General features: G+C 36.9%; 1 protein-coding gene across 3 annotated transcripts in view; it reads left to right on the top strand.

Annotated features, from left to right (window-relative positions):
• chd2 (chromodomain helicase DNA binding protein 2) overlaps nucleotides 1-20,709 on the top strand; it is a 43,453-nt gene extending 22,744 nt beyond the window's left edge. For all 3 annotated transcript variants that reach the window (XM_067390459.1, XM_067390460.1, XM_067390458.1), the window contains exons 22-42: nucleotides 70-232; nucleotides 314-466; nucleotides 3,505-3,576; nucleotides 6,706-6,855; nucleotides 6,969-7,117; nucleotides 7,211-7,400; nucleotides 9,935-10,105; nucleotides 11,272-11,441; nucleotides 11,526-11,567; nucleotides 12,368-12,507; nucleotides 12,601-12,739; nucleotides 13,758-13,908; nucleotides 14,007-14,129; nucleotides 14,371-14,487; nucleotides 14,616-14,753; nucleotides 16,153-16,269; nucleotides 16,412-16,590; nucleotides 16,682-16,781; nucleotides 16,867-17,065; nucleotides 17,492-17,732; nucleotides 18,807-20,709. In XM_067390459.1, coding sequence (XP_067246560.1) covers nucleotides 70-232; nucleotides 314-466; nucleotides 3,505-3,576; nucleotides 6,706-6,855; nucleotides 6,969-7,117; nucleotides 7,211-7,400; nucleotides 9,935-10,105; nucleotides 11,272-11,441; nucleotides 11,526-11,567; nucleotides 12,368-12,507; nucleotides 12,601-12,739; nucleotides 13,758-13,908; nucleotides 14,007-14,129; nucleotides 14,371-14,487; nucleotides 14,616-14,753; nucleotides 16,153-16,269; nucleotides 16,412-16,590; nucleotides 16,682-16,781; nucleotides 16,867-17,065; nucleotides 17,492-17,732; nucleotides 18,807-19,107 — 3,205 coding nt within the window. In that variant the 3' untranslated portion in view covers nucleotides 19,108-20,709. The remainder of the gene's footprint in view (nucleotides 1-69; nucleotides 233-313; nucleotides 467-3,504; nucleotides 3,577-6,705; nucleotides 6,856-6,968; nucleotides 7,118-7,210; nucleotides 7,401-9,934; nucleotides 10,106-11,271; nucleotides 11,442-11,525; nucleotides 11,568-12,367; nucleotides 12,508-12,600; nucleotides 12,740-13,757; nucleotides 13,909-14,006; nucleotides 14,130-14,370; nucleotides 14,488-14,615; nucleotides 14,754-16,152; nucleotides 16,270-16,411; nucleotides 16,591-16,681; nucleotides 16,782-16,866; nucleotides 17,066-17,491; nucleotides 17,733-18,806) is intronic.
• The last annotated feature ends 310 nt before the right edge of the window (nucleotides 20,710-21,019 follow it).

The following is a 21,019-nucleotide window of genomic DNA, read 5'->3' as shown; positions in this document are numbered from 1 at the left end:
GTGTTTGGAGAAAATTTGCTCATCTCATCATTGTTCATTTGTAGTCTTAATGTGTTTTGACTTTTTCAGATGGATACTAACAAGAAACTACAAAGCCTTGTCCAAAGGCACCAGAGGCAGCTCTTCTGGCTTTCTTAACATTGTCATGGAGCTGAAGAAGTGTTGTAACCATGGTTTCCTCATCAAACAACCAGAGGAGGTTGAAAATGAAAAAGCACAAGAGCACCTACAGGTATGACTGTCTTAGATTGGAATTCAATGGGTTTGTTCATAGGAGAATGTCATTTTCAGGTTGTTTTTGATGTTTTTTCAGAGCTTGGTGCGTGGCAGTGGGAAACTGGTTCTCCTGGACAAGCTTCTCACACGACTGAGGGAGAGAGGCAACCGTGTGCTCATCTTCTCTCAGATGGTCCGCATGTTGGACATCCTTGCTGATTACCTGTCTATGAAACGATATCCATTCCAGGTATGATCTGTGTTAAATTGTTTATCTGTTACAGCTTCAAAGTAATGACGTGGACCCTGATTAGAAGGACGTGTACTAGGCAGGTGTACTGGCCGACTAGTAAAAACATTATTTAAGTTGTTCGTAAATTGAATTTCCTTGTGTGTCTTTCCCTGGTTTAAACATATTATATAGAATTATTTTACAATGGAATCCTGCACCTAAATTTTGCACTGATAGCTGTATGCATTGGGTGGCACTGTGAATACTTGAGGTCACAAGAGATGAAGCCATGTGCTTTCAGTCACATCCAGTTGGGGCAAAAGACGGTAAATCAACCTTTAAAAATAACTTGACACTTTAAATAAAGATTGTATCAATTACATTGTTTCACCAGTAGGTGGCAACAAGTGACTGTTGAAACATTCATTCAGAGATTTGTTAAAAAATGCTGATTCATCCAGTAATGAAACAAGTGAAGTCTTTATGAGTGAGTAATTGAAACCATTTTTTTTTAATTCAAATTAATTAAATATTTTTATATAGACTGCAGCAATTAACATTTTGTCAAAACCTCTAGTAAATTTAATTTAATTTTGTTTAGTTGTCTTTAGAATCATGGGATAAAATCATGTTTCTCAATTTATCCAGAATCGTGGATCTGCGTTAATGGTGAAAAGAAAATATGAACCGCTACATGATACTCTGTCGCTTATCAGTGTCCCTGTTTTTTCTCAACAAGAACAGGTTAAATGAAAAAATACTTTTTTTTATAGAGACATGTTTGTATATGTCCATTATACTAATGGCTTCAGTCAAATTAGTTTCTCTGTAAGCTTGGGGTTGATGTAATTTATCATGATTTTAATATATTTTTTATCAATACAATTTATTAAAATTTATAATTAACCAAAAAAAAAAAAAAAAAAAACTAAGTTGAAGTTGACTTGTACTAAAACTATTTTTAGTGGTGTCAAATTTCACACGCATATTGTGTTTTACATTTTACTTTTAAAGAAATTACCATATTTTCCGAATGAGAGGGGTATGTGAGCCAAAGTTTATCTGAATAGCGGATTTCCCACACGCTGGTACTTTGTTTCACATTAAAACTGCAGTCCGCAACTTTTTTTGGTTAAAAATGATCCAAAATCAATTTTTGAGCAAGTACATAACCAGCCAGTGTTCAAAACTATCGAATTATCTTGTCTCGATTCACAACGGTAAGCTTGTATTAATGTTTTATAATAAGAGCGACATTTGGGAAATTTGAGCATGCAGCAGTTCCTCTGTGCGTCATTACATCACGTCCGTAAACAGAAAGGAAGGAGTCCTCTCGAGGCTAGTCAGTTATATCATGTGAGGATGTTGCCGGTAGCGGCACATTTATAGCTTTTTCACAGCAGCTAAAATAATTAAACTTATCATTTTGATGGCGGATTGTAATCCAGAAAGGTCCAAATGACAATCATCAGTGACAATTGGAGATTCACCTGTAGTCAAAAAGCAAAAGCATTTGGCCTGTGGAGTGACTACAGAAATTGAAATCTACAGGTAACGCTAATACACACTAAATACACAGTCACGCAATGCTGATGTTGTTAACAATAACAATTTGAGAACAATATAACAGTAATAATAATTTGCACGGTTTGGCATGATCCGAACTAAGCAATCGTTAGATTTAATCATCATTGGCAGCGATTTATTGTAGGCCTAACGCTTTTTTCCTCAGTTGGTCAGAACAAAAGTGGCAGACATGTTTCTTACTTGTTCAGATAATATTTTCCAGTGAAAATTTTTATATTGTTCATACTTTCAAGATGTAGAATCTGTGATTCTGAAGTACAGTATCCACACCGGTGCGGTGACTGACAGCAAGCATTAGATTAATCCGTGCTGACGAGCTGTGCTGAGGCACAACGCACGTACAGGTAACTGTTCCGCATATGACTGCAATCGCATGTTTCAAACAGAGATGGCGACAAAGAGGAAAAATCACGGACTGCAGCTTTAAATAAATTAATTTAGGCTTGCGGCTAATGATGAATGCCACTATAATTCGTTTTTTTTTTTTTTACTTTTATTTGTCATTCCTGTTCAGTCCTGAATATCTTCAAATTAAAGGATATGTTCTGGAGTGAGAGGAACTAAAATGCATGTTTTTGGGGTTTATAATGTTTGTAAACATTGTTTTATTTTTTATAAATATTTTACATTACATTACATTATTTCTGAAAGTAATAATAAATTGTGAATAATACACAGATGTGACTTATCTCTTTTTTTTTTTTTTTTCTCTCAACAATGCAATTTTAACCCAGTGCCACTTATTTTCAGGTGCTTATTTTCTGGAAAATATGGTACTTGTTTTTGTTTGTTACAGACAGTGTTGAAGAGTAGTGTTGCCAAAAGTACCGACTTCGGTACCAATTTTAAAATTTTAAAAATGTGATGCTTTGAGCGCTGTTGAGCAGATTTGTAAACACCTCTGATTGGCCATTGTGTTCACGTGCTCATCAGATATGTCTGCGATTAATAAAGTAATTGAAATAGTTACACTACTTAAGTTATTACATTTTAAATAGGGTACTTTGTAATCTGTAACCTGTTACATTTCCAAAGTAACCATCCCAACACTGGTTACAGAGTGTTGCATAGTGTCCTTGTTTAGTTGAGAATTTGCAGTTTTTCATCTAATGTTGGTAATCTAGATGTTTTTTTTGTAGTCTCTATGGAGACATTCAGAGGTGTGTGTATGGCTCTGATGATTTAGGGAATCATGTGTCAGGGTTGCAGTATGTTTGCTCAGACAGCAAGTTCCCCGAGCCTATTTTTATCCCCCAGTTATTTTTTGATCGTTGCAGCTTTGAGCATTAGCACAGCTTGCACCTCAGTGTTGTTTTGGTCTGGCGAATATCTTCAGTGTCGTCATAATTTTGTGGTGACTGAGGGGGTTTTAGGGTTTTATGGAGCTTATCTAGCTGAGGTGCCCTAGTTTGGTCAAAGTGCCACGCTTGACATTCCTTAACTGTATCTGTGTTTTCTCTAATGTTCAGCGTTTGGACGGCTCCATCAAGGGAGAGATCCGAAAACAAGCACTGGACCACTTTAATGCTGAAGGCTCTGAGGTAAGAACCTAAAGTGTGGCATGCGTGTTTGTTTTGTTTGGACAGAGCTTCACTGTCTGGAGACATTTGCTATGGTTGTGATGGCGCTCTGCGTCAGAGCTCACTTGACAAAGCACTTTGCTGGTTCTGGGAATGCTTGATCCATGGGAAATACAGGCCTTGTGTATTCATCATGACAGGAGATTGAAAATGTAATCATAAAGGGTCAGCGATTCTGTCAGATTGGACCAGGAAGGCCCAAATGGCCCATAAAATCAACATAATAATCATTTAAAAATAAACTAAATTATATAACAAATATAATAAAATCATTCAATATAATCTAAATAATAAATTGCTGTTTGAGGTTCCATTAGGCTGATTTATATTTCATGTAAGGTTTTTTTTTTCTTTTCTTTTTTTGTATTCACTAATTTAAGGTGAAATGTATAACTTTTGCACCAAAAATGTCACCAAAAATAATGCAAAAATAAAGCAAGAACAATATTTTCTAACAGTAATGATTTTCTTCGATCACTTCTCCTGTCCGCTATTGGTTGGTCAAACAAATTGACACCATTGGACAAGCTTTTTGATCAAATAAACATATCTTTATAATATACTAAGTATAATTAGATATAATTAGCCTATTTAAGTAACAACAAGCCTTGTATTGCTAAAATGTCAGTAGTAGGGATTGGCATGATTAATCGATGATCGATACTTGATCGTTAAGAATTTCGTTGATCACGTTAATTTGTTATCAATTAATCTAATGCATTTTTTCAATCTAATGCAGGTTGCCTTGCATAGTGTGAGTCTTGAAGCAGTTAAATGAATTTCACTGTGTGGCAGCAAATAAACATTTTACCACCAGGGTGCAATATTTGACACCATACTTGGTTATCGGTTATCTGTGATCTTCCGTTTTGATTCTGAGGGAGACTTCCCCACCCCTGAATTGCACACCTACAGACTGGTAGAAAGTGAACGGAATAAGGTTCCCCGGGCTGGCCAAGTTAGCACGGAGGTACCTGTGCATCCCGGCAACGTCAGTCCCTTAGAGCGGGTGTTTTCAGCGGCTGGACTGACAGTCACCACGTTGCGGTCGCGTTTGACCCCAGATCATGTCAACATGCTTATATTTCTCAACAAAAATCAGTAGACTGGTGCAGAAGTTGTATGCGAGTTACTAAAGTTAGTTATTTCACACGAGGCTTTAAGTAGCCTAATTTGTAGGGGTATAAATCAGACAGTTCATCACGATACAATATGATATTGATTATGTCAGCCAGCGATACGATATTTATATATTTATATATAAATATTGTGTAATTTATAAAAATATATATATATTTATATATTTATCGATAATTAGATATTATGTGCCAGGTTTATACAGCAAGTTTATATTTTTATTAACTTACAACCATAACCAAAATTGATAACATGAACTTATTAATCTTTTTTTTTTATTACACACCCTCTATCCCAATTGGTACATTTACAACAACAAAAAAACTAAATTACAGTTTGTTTTAAATAAATAAAAATAGTATTTATTAGGGGCTGCACGATTAATCGCATGCGATTGTCATGCGTGTCTCATCAGTAAAGCCGGTTCTGTGATTAGCGGTAAATGTCCATCACCTGATTTCAAATGGAGCGGCACTTAATATACCGTAGTTCGCGGACAAGCTACGCAATATCGCGTTCATAATCGCAGATGAATCGCCTTCGATTATGAACACGATATTGCGTAGCTTGTCCGCGAACTACGGTTCTGTATAATAAGTGCCGCTCCATTTGAAATCAGGTGATGGACATTTACCGCTAATCACAGAACCGGCTTTACTGATGAGACACGCATGACAATCTCATGCGATTAATCGTGCAGCCCTAGTATTTATAGTAAAAATAGTTTGTAGTATTTCCCGAGTATTTCAACTGGAACTGGCAAAGTTTACAAGTAACGTGGGATTTCTTTGCCTGCCCATCTGCTTTCAGAAATACAAAATGTTTCCAAACCCATGATTTGCGTTCTACAGTAGGCACAAACTTTTCTGCATCTGTCTTTTCGCTGCTACAACTGCTTTGTTGCTGCATCGCATTCGCAATCTGACACGCAGGCAGACTGTATGGTGAGAAAACGAAAATGCGCACTTTAGCGGAAATGCGGACGTTACGTGAGGTTGTGGAGGATGTCAAAATAAAGGTACCTCATATCCATATTATAAATATTATATCGTTAGACGTTTGATCGATGCATCGATCCATATCGATGTATCGTTACACCCCTACTAATTTAAGTTAGCCTAATTGTTAGGAAGGCTAATATCTGACCCTTTCTTCTGGCTTGGATAGTTTTGAGTTACATTTTGACAAAACCTGTCAGATTTAAGTATTATTATGTTTTTTGTTTGTTATTGTTTAACATGATTCTTTTTTATTATTATTGTTTTGGAACAAATGAGGTCTCTGTTTAAGAACGCCGGCTCGCAGCTGCAGGTTCCACTGCTTTAGAGCACCGCATATGCACGCGCATATATGTTCGGTTTGCCTAACTGAATGTAGTTTAACTGTCTGCCACAAGTTGATCTTGTAATAAAGGTCTCATTGAGGAAAAACATGCTGTATTTTTGTATTCATTGCATTTTCGAGTTATAAAAGTTAAATAATTAATTTTATAATAAAAATATTAATGATTAATAGATAGTCAATCATTAATTCTCTGGACAATTGACTAAGAAAATTTAATTGAATGCCCTTCCCTAGTTAGTAGCATATGTAAATGAACAATGATCATTTTTTTTGTTACCTGCACCTAGATATATCCCGTTTAAAAGACTTTTGACAGCTTGAAACTACTTAAATTATAGATCGTACTTTTGCATTTTTGTATCCCTGCTCATGGACAGTCGAATCAAGCCCAGTGCATTATGTGTAAGATGTAGAAGTTTTCCCACATTTTTGGCAAAAGGGAGTAACACTGCTTTCTACTGCATAGACAGCCAAGGTTTATTAGAAGCCCATCTTGTCAGCAGTGAATTTCCCCTTTAACCTGGAATAGGAGGTATAGATTTAAGCATCAATTACTAAAGAGATGGGCATTTGGCACTTGTTCTTACTGTCCATCTATGTCTTCCTCAGGACTTCTGTTTTCTGCTGTCCACCCGAGCTGGAGGTCTTGGGATTAACCTGGCCTCTGCCGATACAGTGGTTATCTTTGACTCGGACTGGAATCCACAGAATGATCTTCAAGCCCAGGCCAGAGCCCACAGGATTGGCCAGAAAAAGCAAGTAAGTAGAGCTCAAACCTAATGTGTAACTGCACTTATTGCTGGATGAACCTCTTAGACTCACAAGTAGCAATATATAGATTGCATTTAAATATTTTTGGCTTCTTTGTATAGGTGAACATCTATCGCCTGGTCACAAAAAACACTGTGGAGGAAGACATTATTGAAAGAGCAAAAAAGAAGATGGTTCTAGACCATCTTGTCATTCAGAGAATGGACACAACTGGGCGAACCGTATTAGATAACAACTCTGCAAATTCAAAGTGAGAACCTCAAAAATGTCTCTTGTCAAAAAGTGTATTGAAATTACTAAACATATAACGCATAATTAATATCTCTGTGTTGGCCATTTCCAGTTCAAATCCCTTCAATAAAGAAGAACTGACAGCCATCTTGAAGTTTGGAGCAGAGGATCTGTTCAAGGAACCTGAGGGAGAGGAATCAGAACCGCAGGAAATGGATATTGATGAGATCTTGCGGCTTGCTGAAACCAGAGAGAGTGATCAGGGATCTAGTGCCACCGACGAGCTTCTGTCACAGTTTAAGGTACTCAGGAGTCTGTTAAATCTGCGGGTTTTAGTCTTAATTCGCCCTTACACAAATTAAGGCTTTAGAGTGTAACTTAGCCGATTTGTATTGTTACAATGTCGGTAGTATATGTAAATGAACAATGTTTACTCGTTCTCTGTGTTACTTGGACCAAGAAAAAGGGATTTCGTGAAAACTACAGATTATACTTCCACATTTTTGTATCCCCAACCACAGAAAGTGGGATCGACAGATGATTATTAATAGAACAGTTATTGTAAGGGTAGATTTATCACTGAAAATTTTATCGTATTTTGTCTATTCTTTAAACAGCATTATGATAAAATTGGTAAAACAGCTTTTGTCACCAGTACGCAACAGTGTTTTGCTTCAGGCGGAAATGACAGAATGGCAGTTTCTTTCAGTTTTTCCCCTCCATTTTGCCTAAACACAGTGTTTATGGTCATCGTTTGAAATGTTGACTACAAACAAGGAGGTTTTTTTAGATTTTCCGTTATAGCGTTCTCTCCGTATTCTTTGCTGCTTTTAGGGATGCACTGGATCCTGGAGTGGAAACGTTTACTCTTTGAATTCTTGCACCCGGGAACAATACAAGTCGACACCATTAGGATTAAAAGTTTGCTAAAAAGTATTTCCTACTAAAGCAAGGCACTATTTGACTGTTGTTAGCGTATCCATAGCAGACTAATGAGAGTGGCCTTAGATGGCAACATGCCAATTGCATAATGGGTGTTGCATAAAGCATAAACTTATTTGGCAAAAACTTATTGCATAAAGTTTTCCTACTTAGAGAAAAAAAGGCTGTTGTCTTTCCTTTTGCCAAATGTTTTCTCTAGTTAGGTAGCACCGATTTAAACGAGAAAAAGACTCTTTTCTGCTGTCTAGAAAGAACGCCTTTAAGAAGGTCTTAAATCAGAGTAGAAAGTCTTAAATTTATAAAGTCATGGCATTACACGTTGCACGCCTTGCAAAAAGTGAATATCTTCCTCAGTATTTTGTCTTTATCTGAGAACAAATGTGTCAATGAGTTATGAAAACTTTCCTTTGAATTAATTTGTTGTTTTTTCTGAGCCACTGGCAGATATTTTGGGGTCCAAGCACCAAAGGTTTTATAGTCCCTAATGAAACACAATTTTCAGGTTGCTAGACATGATTAAATCTATTACTGTCCATTTAAAATGAAGAGACAATTTAACATAAATTATTATTACATGCCTTACGACAGGAAAAATTTTTAAACAGGGTTTTTTATTACTTCTGTGTATCTGCAGTAGGGCTGTGTATCACCAACAATGTCACGATACGATACGCATCACGATACTAAAGCCACGATACGATACGTATCGCGATATGGTTCAATTTAGAATTTAAATTTCTTTTGAGCAGAGTTTAGTAACAGTAATATGTGTTTATTGAATAACCAGTGTTATAACAGTCATGATAACTGAAAAATATATTTTGTTTTTGTCATTAAAAAAAAAATGATTTAAATTAAATATAAAAAAAATGTCACAAAAAGCTTCTTTTAAAAGCTTGCTTTTAAAGTCACTCCCTCAGTAACTGAATTGACAATTATAGTGACACTGAAGCATATCAACAAAGCTCAATGACTAATTTCACTTGCAACAGTAAGCTGACTGTAAGAAAACTAAGTTAATTATATTGGCTATAATATTATAATAATGTCTATACCACCTGTTTTTTGTTTTGTTTTTTTTTTCATCTGTAAAAATGATTTTATGGGATATCAACTAAAAATATGTTCTAGAACAACATACGTTTTTATTAACGTGGTCTACAAAATATGGCCTACATGATTTTACAATACACACTTAACAATAAGGTTCATTTATTAAACATCAGATAATTTATTAACATGAACCAAACATGAGCAATACATTTGTTACTGTATTAGTATACACATACTAATTAAATGCGCAGGTCTCCTCTCGTCTATCCTCCCCACTGGACGAGGCCAATATCACTTTCGTTTCGCTTTCAGATATCTCTACATCTAGAAAGTTAAAAGCAGTGATGGCATATGTAATAATTACCGAAATCAAAACAGTCCATAAACTATATCCTCACGAAAACGTCAGTCAAGCCAGCTCGCGCCTCAACCTGAGAGATCGGCCTTCAAATTTCTCGGTTTCTGAATGGACGGTTTGGCTTGATTGATTCGGCCATGATTTATATACCATCGACCTGTCCTAAAACGTTAGCGCGCTTTGATCGATGATTTGGAGATTGCGTGTTTCTCTGTTCGAAAGCGTCACGTGACGTCACGTGATTGGCTAGATTTAAAAGCAAGACAGACACGATACGGCAGCTGCTGTATCGATACGCGCATCGTCAGGAGTTCATGACGATGTATCGTTGTATCGATATTCTGAGCACAGCCCTAATCTGCAGTGATTTCTTTTGAAAGTCAGTTACCCCTTTTGTCACCTGTGTGTGTTGCTCAAACAGTTAAGTTGCATATTTTCTCTTGATCTTTGGCCTATCATGAACACTGCATTTTTTTCTGGCAGGTGGCTAACTTTACCATGGATGAAAGCACACCAGATCTTGAGGAGAGGGCTGTGCGTGACTGGGATGACATAATTCCAGAGGAGCAGCGGAAGAAAGTGGAGGAAGAGCAGAAGCAGAAGGAGATGGAAGACATCTACATGCTGCCCAGAAGCAGAAGCTCCAACAAGAAGGTGAGTCGGTGCTTCTAGATTACCTGAGCTGGTTATGTATTTTCATGCACTGCCTAGGGTTGTGCCAGCTCAAATCGGCGAAAGCTAAACATGCACGGTGCAAATTTGTTTAAAAATTTTGGGGAGTCGGCCCGAATTTGACCAGTGTATACACTCCCCCTTGCTCCCAAATCATACAACATACATTCCTACATACATGGGTACATACATCGTAAACAACCACATCACACTACTAGCATCTGAGTGCGCAAACGCTGACAAGGTATTTAAAAGAATGTTTGTAACCAAGCAGATCTCGCCCCCCATTGACTACCATAATGTTTTTTTTTTTCCCCCTACTATGGTTGTCAATGGGGGACGAGATCTGCTTGGTTACAAACATTCTTCCAAATATCTTCCTTTGTGAACAGCAGAAATGTATACAGGGTTGAAACAACTTGAGGGTGAATAAAGGATGACAAAATTTTCATTTTTGGGTGAACCATCCCTTTAAAGTCAGTAAACCAATTAATTAATAAGAAAAAAAAATGTAGATCAAGAATCGATTTGGAATCGGATTGTGACTCTCAGAATCAGATCAGATTGTGAGGTGCCTAAAGATTCGCACTCCTGTTATTTTTGCAGAAATGCTTCAAAGGATTTTCAGCTATATAAGCAGATATGAATCACCTATCAGCATACATTTATACTTTACATATGTGTGTGTGAGTGCACATTTATATGAACATTATAAATGTATGTACATAGCAGACAGTCGTGTGAAGTGCTCCCTGTGGCTTTTCAGTGCTTTTATCCTCTCCTGTGAGCCGGATCTGTAATATCTTGCGCCGACTGTAATGACTCATTAGATTTTATAGCCGCGCTCTGCATTCCCATGTGATGGCAGCACATGTTGAAGTATGCGGCATCGTAGCTTTTGGAAATGAGTCATTAAGTTTTACAGCGCAGTGGACTCCCCGGCGATAAGGCCGTGCGTGTTTGCAGCCACATGCTCATTACTCTTGCTATACGCCAGAGATGATTTAATCCAGAGCAGAACAGAGACTTCACAAAATATTCAGTGAAACCACTACTTCAATATTCCTAAAACTTTTGTTTTTCCATGCAGTTTTGTTCATCTCTGTTGTTGATCACATTGTGTAAAAGCTGTATTGTGATGTTTTTAGGCACAGGCCAATGACAGCGACAGTGACGTGGGATCCAAACTGAAGAACAGATCCTCAGGTTCAGATAGCGAAACGGATGACAGCGAGGATGACAAAAGGCCCAAGCGGAGAGGCAGGCCGAGAGCTCGCAAAAACAATGTGGAGGGATTTACTGACGCAGAGATCCGCAGGTATTATAACAGAACCTCCAATCACACATTTAAGGGAGGCTTTGCTGTAAACATTGTAATTACTTAATGGTGTGTTTATTTTAGGTTCATAAAGGCATACAAGAAGTTTGGAGCTCCACTTGAGAGGTAAGAAATGCACCGCTATGATCAGAAATGTTGTATTCTACTTCACCCAGAATTGAAAATTAGAGTAAAAAAAATCACAGTAATGAAAAATAACAGCATACTAGTTTGAAACGACATGAATAACAATAATTATAGTGAATAATAATTATAATTTTTGGATGAACTATAAATATATACATGCATATACACATGCATGTATATATTTAACAAAAATATATTTATATATAAAATTATTTATTTAATATAAATTGTGTGTGTGTGTATATATATATATATATATATATATATATATATATATATATATATATATATATATATATATATATATATATATATATATATATATATATATATATATTTCTTAAATATATTCATTCATGCGTGTGTGTGTGTGTGTGTACATGTATTATGTATTTTGGATGCGAGTTAATCGTGATTAATTGTTTGACACCACTAAATTATAGTATTTATTAATATTTTGAATTACCTTTATATTATATATCTTTAATTTTAGTTTAAGTTTTAGCAATTTTGTATTATGCTTTTGTTGTCTTTTTTATTAGTTTTTTAAACATTTATATTTGGCTTTAATTTTATTTTAGTTTTGGAAACTTTAGTACTCTTAATTACTTTAGTCTATTTTTTTCATGCAATATTATATACTGTATTTTATTTTGGCTTTATTTCAGTTAGCGAAAATGATTTTTAATAGTTTTAGTTTTAGTTAACAATAAAAAAAACAATGTCATGTAGTCCATTTAGAAGCAGTATTGCTGAACTGGTTATGGTGTTTTCTGCAGGTTGGAGGCGATTGCCCGTGACTCTGAGCTGGTGGATAAGTCCATTGCAGACCTGAAGCGACTGGGGGAACTGGTACACAACAGCTGTGTGACTGCAGTACAGGAGCATGAGGAGCACATGAAAGAAAACCCTGTGGAAGGTGTGTGAATGTTACTATAGCAGTGCTGAGTAAAAATGCTGAAATTTTTTTTTTTTTTTTTGTCTTTTAATTTGTAAAATTTCTTTGTTGTAGCTAAAGGGCCAGGGAAAAGACGAGGCATTAACATAAAGATCTCTGGAGTTCAGGTTAATGCAAAGTCCATTATCCAGCATGAAGAGGAGTTTGAACCGCTGCATAAATCTGTGCCTCCAAATCCTGCTGAAAGGAGCAAGTGAGTCCAAATCTAAATTATATATCCGAATAAATATCCGTTCCAGGGTTGTGTGCCATTCAAAATTTATTTGAGAATGCCTTTTTTATCACAGTTCAGTTGAGGCCAATGAATTGAGGTAGCAAAGGTTTTCAGTATTAAATTTATCTGACTCCTCAAATGTTAAATGTATACAACATATGGGATATTTTCTGAAATATTAGATGACATTAATAATGTTTGAATTACCACCACTTTATTTCCCAGAATTGTCGGTTACTCAAAATATTATTTAATCAATAGATTTTGTAAAATGTATAAGAATAAAGTTGTGTAAACACAAAGTGGTAAATTTTGACTGTATCGAACGTAAGTCTCGTACACACCGGGACGATTATCGTGTGCGCTTATCACCAGTGTTTTTCGAGGCGTTTTTTGTGTTCATACCCAAGCGATTTTCCCTGGCGATGCGCCGAGAAAATGTGCAAATTCAGTATATGGCGCTTGTGCTGAACAGTCGTGCAAATAAACATATTTATGATGTTAATAAAATTAAAGAAGTTAAAAATGCAGACATAAAAGGGCATATACATGAGGAGATGGTAATCAGAAATGGTTGTGCAAATAAGTCACAATGACAGTAGTGCAAATAAACATCAAACCAAAAAACTAAGCCAAGGCATTTTTTTTAAAATGACGTTTTTATGCCTGCCGTTTTTCGCATCGGTGTGCACACTCACATTGGTGCCCTTTGTTTAGTCACGAAGCGTTAAACGTCGGCAGTAATTGCGTGCGATATTCGTCCCGGTGTGTACAGGCCTTCATATGGAACTTATTTTGGGGAAAAAATAAATATTTCTAAACTCTAAATAGGCACTATTAGGCCTGTTCTTTTTCCTGTTCTTTTTCCTTTTTTTTTGGTGCATGGTCAATTCACTTCTAATTCCAGCTAATGAATTTGATGCTGAATTTTTGAATCTCAACCGTGATCCATTCTTAATTAATGAATACTAACGAGAGTGAGTAACATTTTTTCCAGATTTCAGCTGACCTGTCGGGTGAAGACTCCGCACTTTGACGTAGAATGGGATATTCATGACGACACACAGCTGTTATTGGGTATTTATGAGCACGGCTACGGCAACTGGGACCTGATCAAGACAGATCCTGATCTCAAACTTTCTGAGAAGGTACATAGAGTTCTGCTTCTAATAGTTAAAAGAGTGACATCAATGATGTGCAAGTTTGCCTAACCTGACCTCAAATGCATTATTGTCTTTGTTTGTAGATTCTCCTAGATGACCCTGATAAGAAACCTCAGGGAAAGCAGTTACAGATGCGAGCAGACTACTTGCTTAAGATGCTGAAGAAAGAACAGGAAAGCCAAGATGCTATTAAAGCAGGAGATGAGGTGGAGATCATAGGCTTTTTTAAACTGCTATATTTGAAGGTGCACACCACATTTGTTGGATGTGCAAGTTTTTTGTCTTGGGGTGCCTAGTGTTTTTGAGGACAATATGATATTGTAAAATAATGGGAATGCTTAGGGTTGGGGTAAGAGTTGGAAGTGTCTTCTTATCATGTACTACAGTTCAGTTTCATTCAATATGTTTTATGACATTTTTCATTCCTTGTATCTTCCCACCTCCTAGCCCAAAACCAAAAAGAGGAAACCTCGAATCAAGAACAAAGCCCCCAACAATGATCTGGTCAATGAAATTGCCTCTCCTCGTCTATCCGACAACCCATCAGAAGAGGGAGAGGTGAAGGTATGTTACTTTTAATGTATCTTATCACCTAAATAACAAAATTTACTTGTTAATGTATGGATATACAGACACAGAATCCACAGCACTAACTAGTTAGGTGGCATTTTTACAATCCTCTCATTTTCTAGGATGATGGAGCTGAAAAATCACCCACAAAGAAGAAACAGAAAAAGGATAACAAAGAGAACAAAGAAAAAACAGGAACTACTAAAAAAGAAAAGGAGGGGGACAAAGACAAAAGGCGCTCCAAGTCCAAAAAAGAGAAGGTATTTTATATGTTGGCATCAAAGTCTGTGGTGTTATGTTTCACCATGAGAACGTTTCCTTTAGAAACCTGGACTTAAGTATGATGTTTCACTGTTGTCCTGTGCTCAATGGTTGTTAGTTTCTTGGACAACAAATTGACTTAAACTTAATTTAAATTATACTGGTATTAAAATGAAATTTTCTGTGTTTGATTATTTATATATATATAATATAATATATATATATATATATATATATATATATATATATATATATATATATATATATATATATATATATATATTTTTTTTTTTTTTTTTTTTTTTTTTAAGGTTACATATTTCATTTTTTGAGAATTCAGTTACTTTTTTTTTTTTTTTTTTCCCCAGGTTGGATCTGATTAAATCTGTACATAATATGTGACCCATGCTGGCAAAATGAGTTGCAATGAGCAAATTTAAAAAATGAGTTATTTTTATTCTCTATTTAAAAAATGATGTTTGATTTGTTGGAATCTGACTGCGCTACAGTCGATAGAATCAGCAAAGTCAATTTTGAGAAAAATCGAGTTAAAGTTTTCTGAAGGTTCCTAAAAAAAAAAATCATCTAGCAACCATACCCTAAAATCCCTGGTAATACCACCAAATTTGGCACAAACCAAGTCAAAACCCATGTCTATAGGAAAAAATATATATGTTCATCATTTTTTCCATGATTTCTCAATTGTTTGATTAACATTAATGAAACAGCCTATTTATTAAGACCTACTGTACCGCATGGATAGAATATAATGTTACACGTCAGATGTTTTCCAACAGTTAACCAAACATTCACTTAAGACATAACAGATAATGTTTTTCATGAATACTAGCCAAGACAGACATTTTGAAATACTGTAATTCTGTGAATATGTGTATATCGGGATCACATGCTGCCTGAGGCATTTCTGTGCATGCGCTTCGGATCTGTTGGTCAGCGCAAGTAAGATCATTTTGTTTACATCAGCATGAGTTTGAAAATCTCATTTCATCTCATTGAGAATACGCTATGATTATTCACAAAGTTTTAATGCTGTGCTTTACAACAATACCAAACTTGTGCCGAGAGGAAGCAGCAGTCGAAAGCGAGCAAATGGCATTATTTCATGGTCAAAGGAAAGGTACTCCTTTCAGAAAGCATACAAATAAAGATACTTTCAAATGTTTAATTGCTATGTGGAGCATTGGGATCACTAGACAAGGGCTTAATGAATTATTTTTGTATCAATTTCGAGCAAAATTGACATTTTTCACTTGTTTTTCCTGTAGCTCGAAATTAGCCCATGTGCTTTCTGACTCAATTTGCCAGCACAGGTCACATATACTTAAGTTTTATCTTGTGTGAAAATGTCTCATCAGCTTCAACTTCTCACTTTTTTAGGCCAAACCAGGAGGAAAAGGAAAGAAAGCTCAGGGCCCCGTGCACATTACTGCAGGAAGTGAGCCTGTACCAATTGGAGAGGAAGATGATGAGCTGGACCAGGAAACATTCAGCATTGTGAGTGTTAAAATTCTCCTTTTTTCGTGTCATTCATTCCTTTACCAGGTGTGATCTCTAACAGGAATGTATGAAGAACTTACGATGTCCTGAGTGGAAAATTGATTTGTGGTGTAATGTGTGTGTGTGTGTGTGAGTGCAGTGTAAAGAGCGGATGAGGCCAGTGAAGAAGGCTTTGAAGCAGTTGGATAAGCCAGACGAGGGGCTGTCGGTGCAGGAGCAGCTGCAGCACACTCGCACCTGCCTGTTGAAGATCGGAGACCGCATTACAGAGTGCCTTAAATCGTACAATGACCCTGAGCACGTCAAGACCTGGCGCAGGTATATCAAATGCACATGACACATCCAATTCTAGGAGTTCCAATTATATTGAAATATTATATTTAACCCCACGTTTGTTTAATTTTTCTAGAAACCTCTGGATTTTTGTGTCCAAATTTACTGAGTTTGGCGCCCGGAAACTGCACAAGCTGTATAAGATGGCTCAAAAGAAGCGCTCGCAGGAGGAAGAGGTAAGCTTATCTTAACTCCACAGTTCTCAATGACATGGTTCTCCTCATGTACCACTTACTCACCTGCTCCTCATATTTCATACAGAAAGAGCATAGGAAGAAGGATGATCCTGCCAGGAAAAAACCCTTCAGACCTGAACCGTCTGGTTCTAGTCGAGATTCTACAGGTGCCCAGCCCACAACCAAACCCCATCCTCCGGTCAACCATCCGCCTGGGCCTCCCCCTCACGCCCACCACAGAGAGCAATACAACCAGCCCAATAAAAGGCACTTTCCTAATGATGGTGAGGGATGCAACACCATGTTTGACGTCCAGTGTTAGTTTTTCCTCTTATCAGATCTGAAAAGAAAACAATAAACGTAGCAGGTTGTGCTGTAAAACTACTGAAAAATGATGATCCTTTATCTCTTTACCAAAATCTCAGTTGGCCAAACAGGGATTCAACTTTTATGATTCATTAAAATATTGGTGTCCGGGATACTGTGAGACCGAGACTAATGCACTGTATGATTTTAAAAGCTTAAATTTGTGCTGTAAGTGAATAGTGCTTATAAACGGCTTTTGAAACGGATGCTTTGACCCAGAAACAGTATTTGTTACAACATAAGCAGATTACTGTTTGATTAGCTACTATACTTGTGGTTTTGTTTTGAGATTTTGAACAACCATAAATTCTATCATTTATGTTATCTTGTGCATCTTTTAACAGATAGGGGAGAATGGCAAAGGGACCGTAAATACAGCTACCCAGGTAACAGCAATCAGCCCTGGCAAGGGGATCGGCATCACCCATATGAGCCTCATAGGTACAAGGACCATCACTATGGCGACCGTCGTCCTCATGACTACCGTTCAGGAGGTTACCGTAACAGTGGTTCCCCTCGCAAACGACCCTATGACCAGTATGGTAATGATAGAGATCATCGGGGCCATCGAGACTATTATGACAGGTAAGCAAAAAGGGCTTTTTATGTTTTTGCCTTACCCTAAATGGGTAAACTTCCCATGAAAACTTTATTTTTTAATCATTCATCTGCAGTGTTGTGAAAAGTTACTTTTAAAAATAATGCATTACAATATTGCGTTGTAATTTACTCACCCCCATGTCATCCAAGATGTTTTTCTTTCTTCAGTCGAAATTAAATTAAGCTTTTTGAGGAAAACATTCCAGGATTTTTCTCAATATAGTTGACTTTAATGGCTACCAATGTGTTGAAGATCCATTGCAGTTTCAGTGCAGCTTCAAAGGGCTCTACATGATCTCAGACGAGGAATAAGGGTCTTATCTAGTGAAATGATCAGTCATTTTCAAAAAAAACCAAAAAAAAAAACTTTTTTACCACAAATACTCGTCTTGCACTAGCTCTGCAATGTGCCATACATTACGTAATCAGGATGGAAAAGTCACATGTGACATACACGGAAGTATCGGGCAAGTGTTTACAAAGCGAACGTGCAAAGCCTAAGCAAAAAAAAAAAGGTAAAACATTGATGTCAGATGAGTGTTTTTCACTCTACCGTGGTACTTTGGCTTATGTCACGCATGACCTTTCCAACGGGATTACGTAATGCGTGGCGCATCGCAGAGCCAGTGCAAGATTAGCATTTGCGGTTACAATGTATATACATTTTTATTTATTTTTATTTTTTAGAAAATGACCGATTGTTTTGCTAGATGAGACCCTTATTCCACATCTGGGATCGTATAGAGCCCTTGAAGCTGCACTGAAACTGTAATTTGGACCTTTAACCCGTTGGTAGCTGTTGAAGTCCCACTATATAGAGGAAAATCCTGGAATGTTTTCCTCAAAAACAGTAATTTCTTTTCGACTGAAGAAAGACAAACATACATCTTGGATGACATGGGGGGTGAGTAAATGATCAGGAAATTTGAATTCTAAATTGAACTAATCCTTTAAATTTGTTAACAGCAACATGAAAAAAGTTTATTGTATACAAAACTTTTTTGTTCTGTTTTGTTGCATGCAGAGCTGTTGCACTAAAATGTATCTTTTTAATTTCAGACATCCTGACCCTAAGAGGAGGCGTTCAGATGAGTACCGCTCCCCGAACTACCACCAAGGGGGAGGAGGGCATCCACAGGACTTCAGAAGGATGCCTGACCACAGAGGACCCCCTGGAAACCATGGCCCCATGGGGCCTGATCACTACCGCCCCTTCCACCCAGACAAACCCCCACCCCTGATTGACCCCCGTTCCCCTCAGTCTCAGAAATCCCCACTTGAGTCGATCTCGCCTGCTTTGGATAGAACTGCAGAGCAGAAACCTGTGACGGACTTTAATTGGAACAACAGGAAGACGTGAAATGAATATGTAATGCAGAGACGGTCTGTACTGCCAAAGGATGTGGCAGAAAGGCCACCCGGGCAATAAATGGAGGAGACGTAACCAGCCACCACCACACTCCTCTTTATCGCCACTGTGTCCTCCGCTCTCTTCTAGGTTTCATGACAAGGTTAAGTCTGCCATTTTGGACTGAGGAGAAAGAACAAGGCATGGTTAGTCCTGTGGACTATGATTGAACTTTATAAAGTGTTGAAGTATGCCTAAGTTAGAAAGTGCCTCATGTATTTGGTCTTTGTTGAGAGTCATTAGCAGAAAGGGACTATCCCCAAAGCAAACTTTACTTTGATATTCATGTCTTTTTGTGTTATTTTGGTTTGTGCAAAAAAGGATTATTTCATGAAAGTAGCCTTTGCAGGAGGAGAAAAAAGGAATCATTTTAATTGCACCTTCAGATGTTAATTCATTTTTCTGTTGAGCTATTCGGTTCGGTTTTGCTCTCTAAAATACCCAGACCCCTGTGATTGTACGTAATTTTTGGGGGAAATTACATGTTTTGTCTTTGGATATTTGTTATGATCATATAGGAGTATTTGTGATGAGCAACAACTGCAACAATTATTTGAATTGTTTTTCTCAAAATTATTGAATCAGCTAAATGTGTCTTCGCTATTGCAGACCCGCCATTTGTTAATATTGTAATGCTTAGACGCCCTGTTGGAGGACAGTTAGCCTTATTTAAAAAAAGATAGAAGTAAATAAGGCTGAACAGTATTCTGGGTCCATGCAGACCTTGTCAGAACACTAGATAATCATAACACGTAAGCTATCTTTGTCTTTATTTTCTTATGACTGTAACACTTGGCACCACTCGAGTCTACTTTATGGTCAGTGCTTGTACTGTTGCATCTTTTTATTGCACTAAAAGGACAGTACTTGCTTGTTTTTGACTATGTAGTGATGGTAGACATTACCTGAATCTGATTTTCATGTTTTGAGTTGTTTTCTCAGTACAAGTGTGCTGAAACACTGATACCGTTGACCTTTAAGTGGAAACGTGAGTACTGTATGAATGGACAGATGCGTGTTTAGGGAGTGGGCGGGTGTCACAAGCTATTTTTGGTGAACCAGATTTTGTGCCAAAACATTGACAGACTGGCATGCTGGTAAATACCATTCATTGTTTATTTGACGTGTTTCTCCATCTGTGCCTTATTCTTATGTAGGTTCAAACACCGGATTGATATAAGGACATCTAACAGTACGGTGCAGTATTATGCTGTTATGTACAATTTCAAAACATTTGCCAGGATGGATTTTTAACTTGGTGCATGTTAAGCCAGCTCTGGTGAGTGGGGAACAATGTGGTGTGCTCAATTCCAAAACATCATGGTAGCAGGACTAGGAGAGCAAGTGAGCTGGTGAGACGTGGACATGTCTGCTATGAAATACTTGAGATGTGTTAATTCTTTCCCACCCAAGCTCCTGCTCACACTCCACGGACATGTTAAGCTTTGAAACAAGCCAATTTAAAGTAATTTATATTTGTGAAATGCCACTGTTCAGATTAATTGTACTGTACATATGTTTATAGACCTATATGTATTAAACTTTCCTACATCATGGACAATCTTTGTTTTTGTTCTTCATTTAAAATAGTGTTCATATTTTTATGGAACCTACAATGTCAATTATAGTACTTATGCAGTTTCAACAAGTTAAGTTGTTCAACATTGTTTTTATTTTAATTTAATGTGATATAGGACAATCTAAAAAAAATGACGTTTGAGCTTAACTGCCTCAGCTGTAGTTTTCACATCTAGTTTTATGGAACCTGCATTTTTATCTATTTTTAATTAGTATTATTATTTTTAATGTGATCTAGGATAATCCTGTAAATGTTGAAAAGTAAAAAAAAAAACGACATTTGAGC

Source organism: Chanodichthys erythropterus, chromosome 7 (assembly GCF_024489055.1).
Source record: "Chanodichthys erythropterus isolate Z2021 chromosome 7, ASM2448905v1, whole genome shotgun sequence".
NCBI lineage: Eukaryota > Metazoa > Chordata > Actinopteri > Cypriniformes > Xenocyprididae > Chanodichthys > Chanodichthys erythropterus.
Note: the sequence above shows the minus strand (reverse complement) of the source record. Positions and strands in the feature narration are given on the sequence as shown.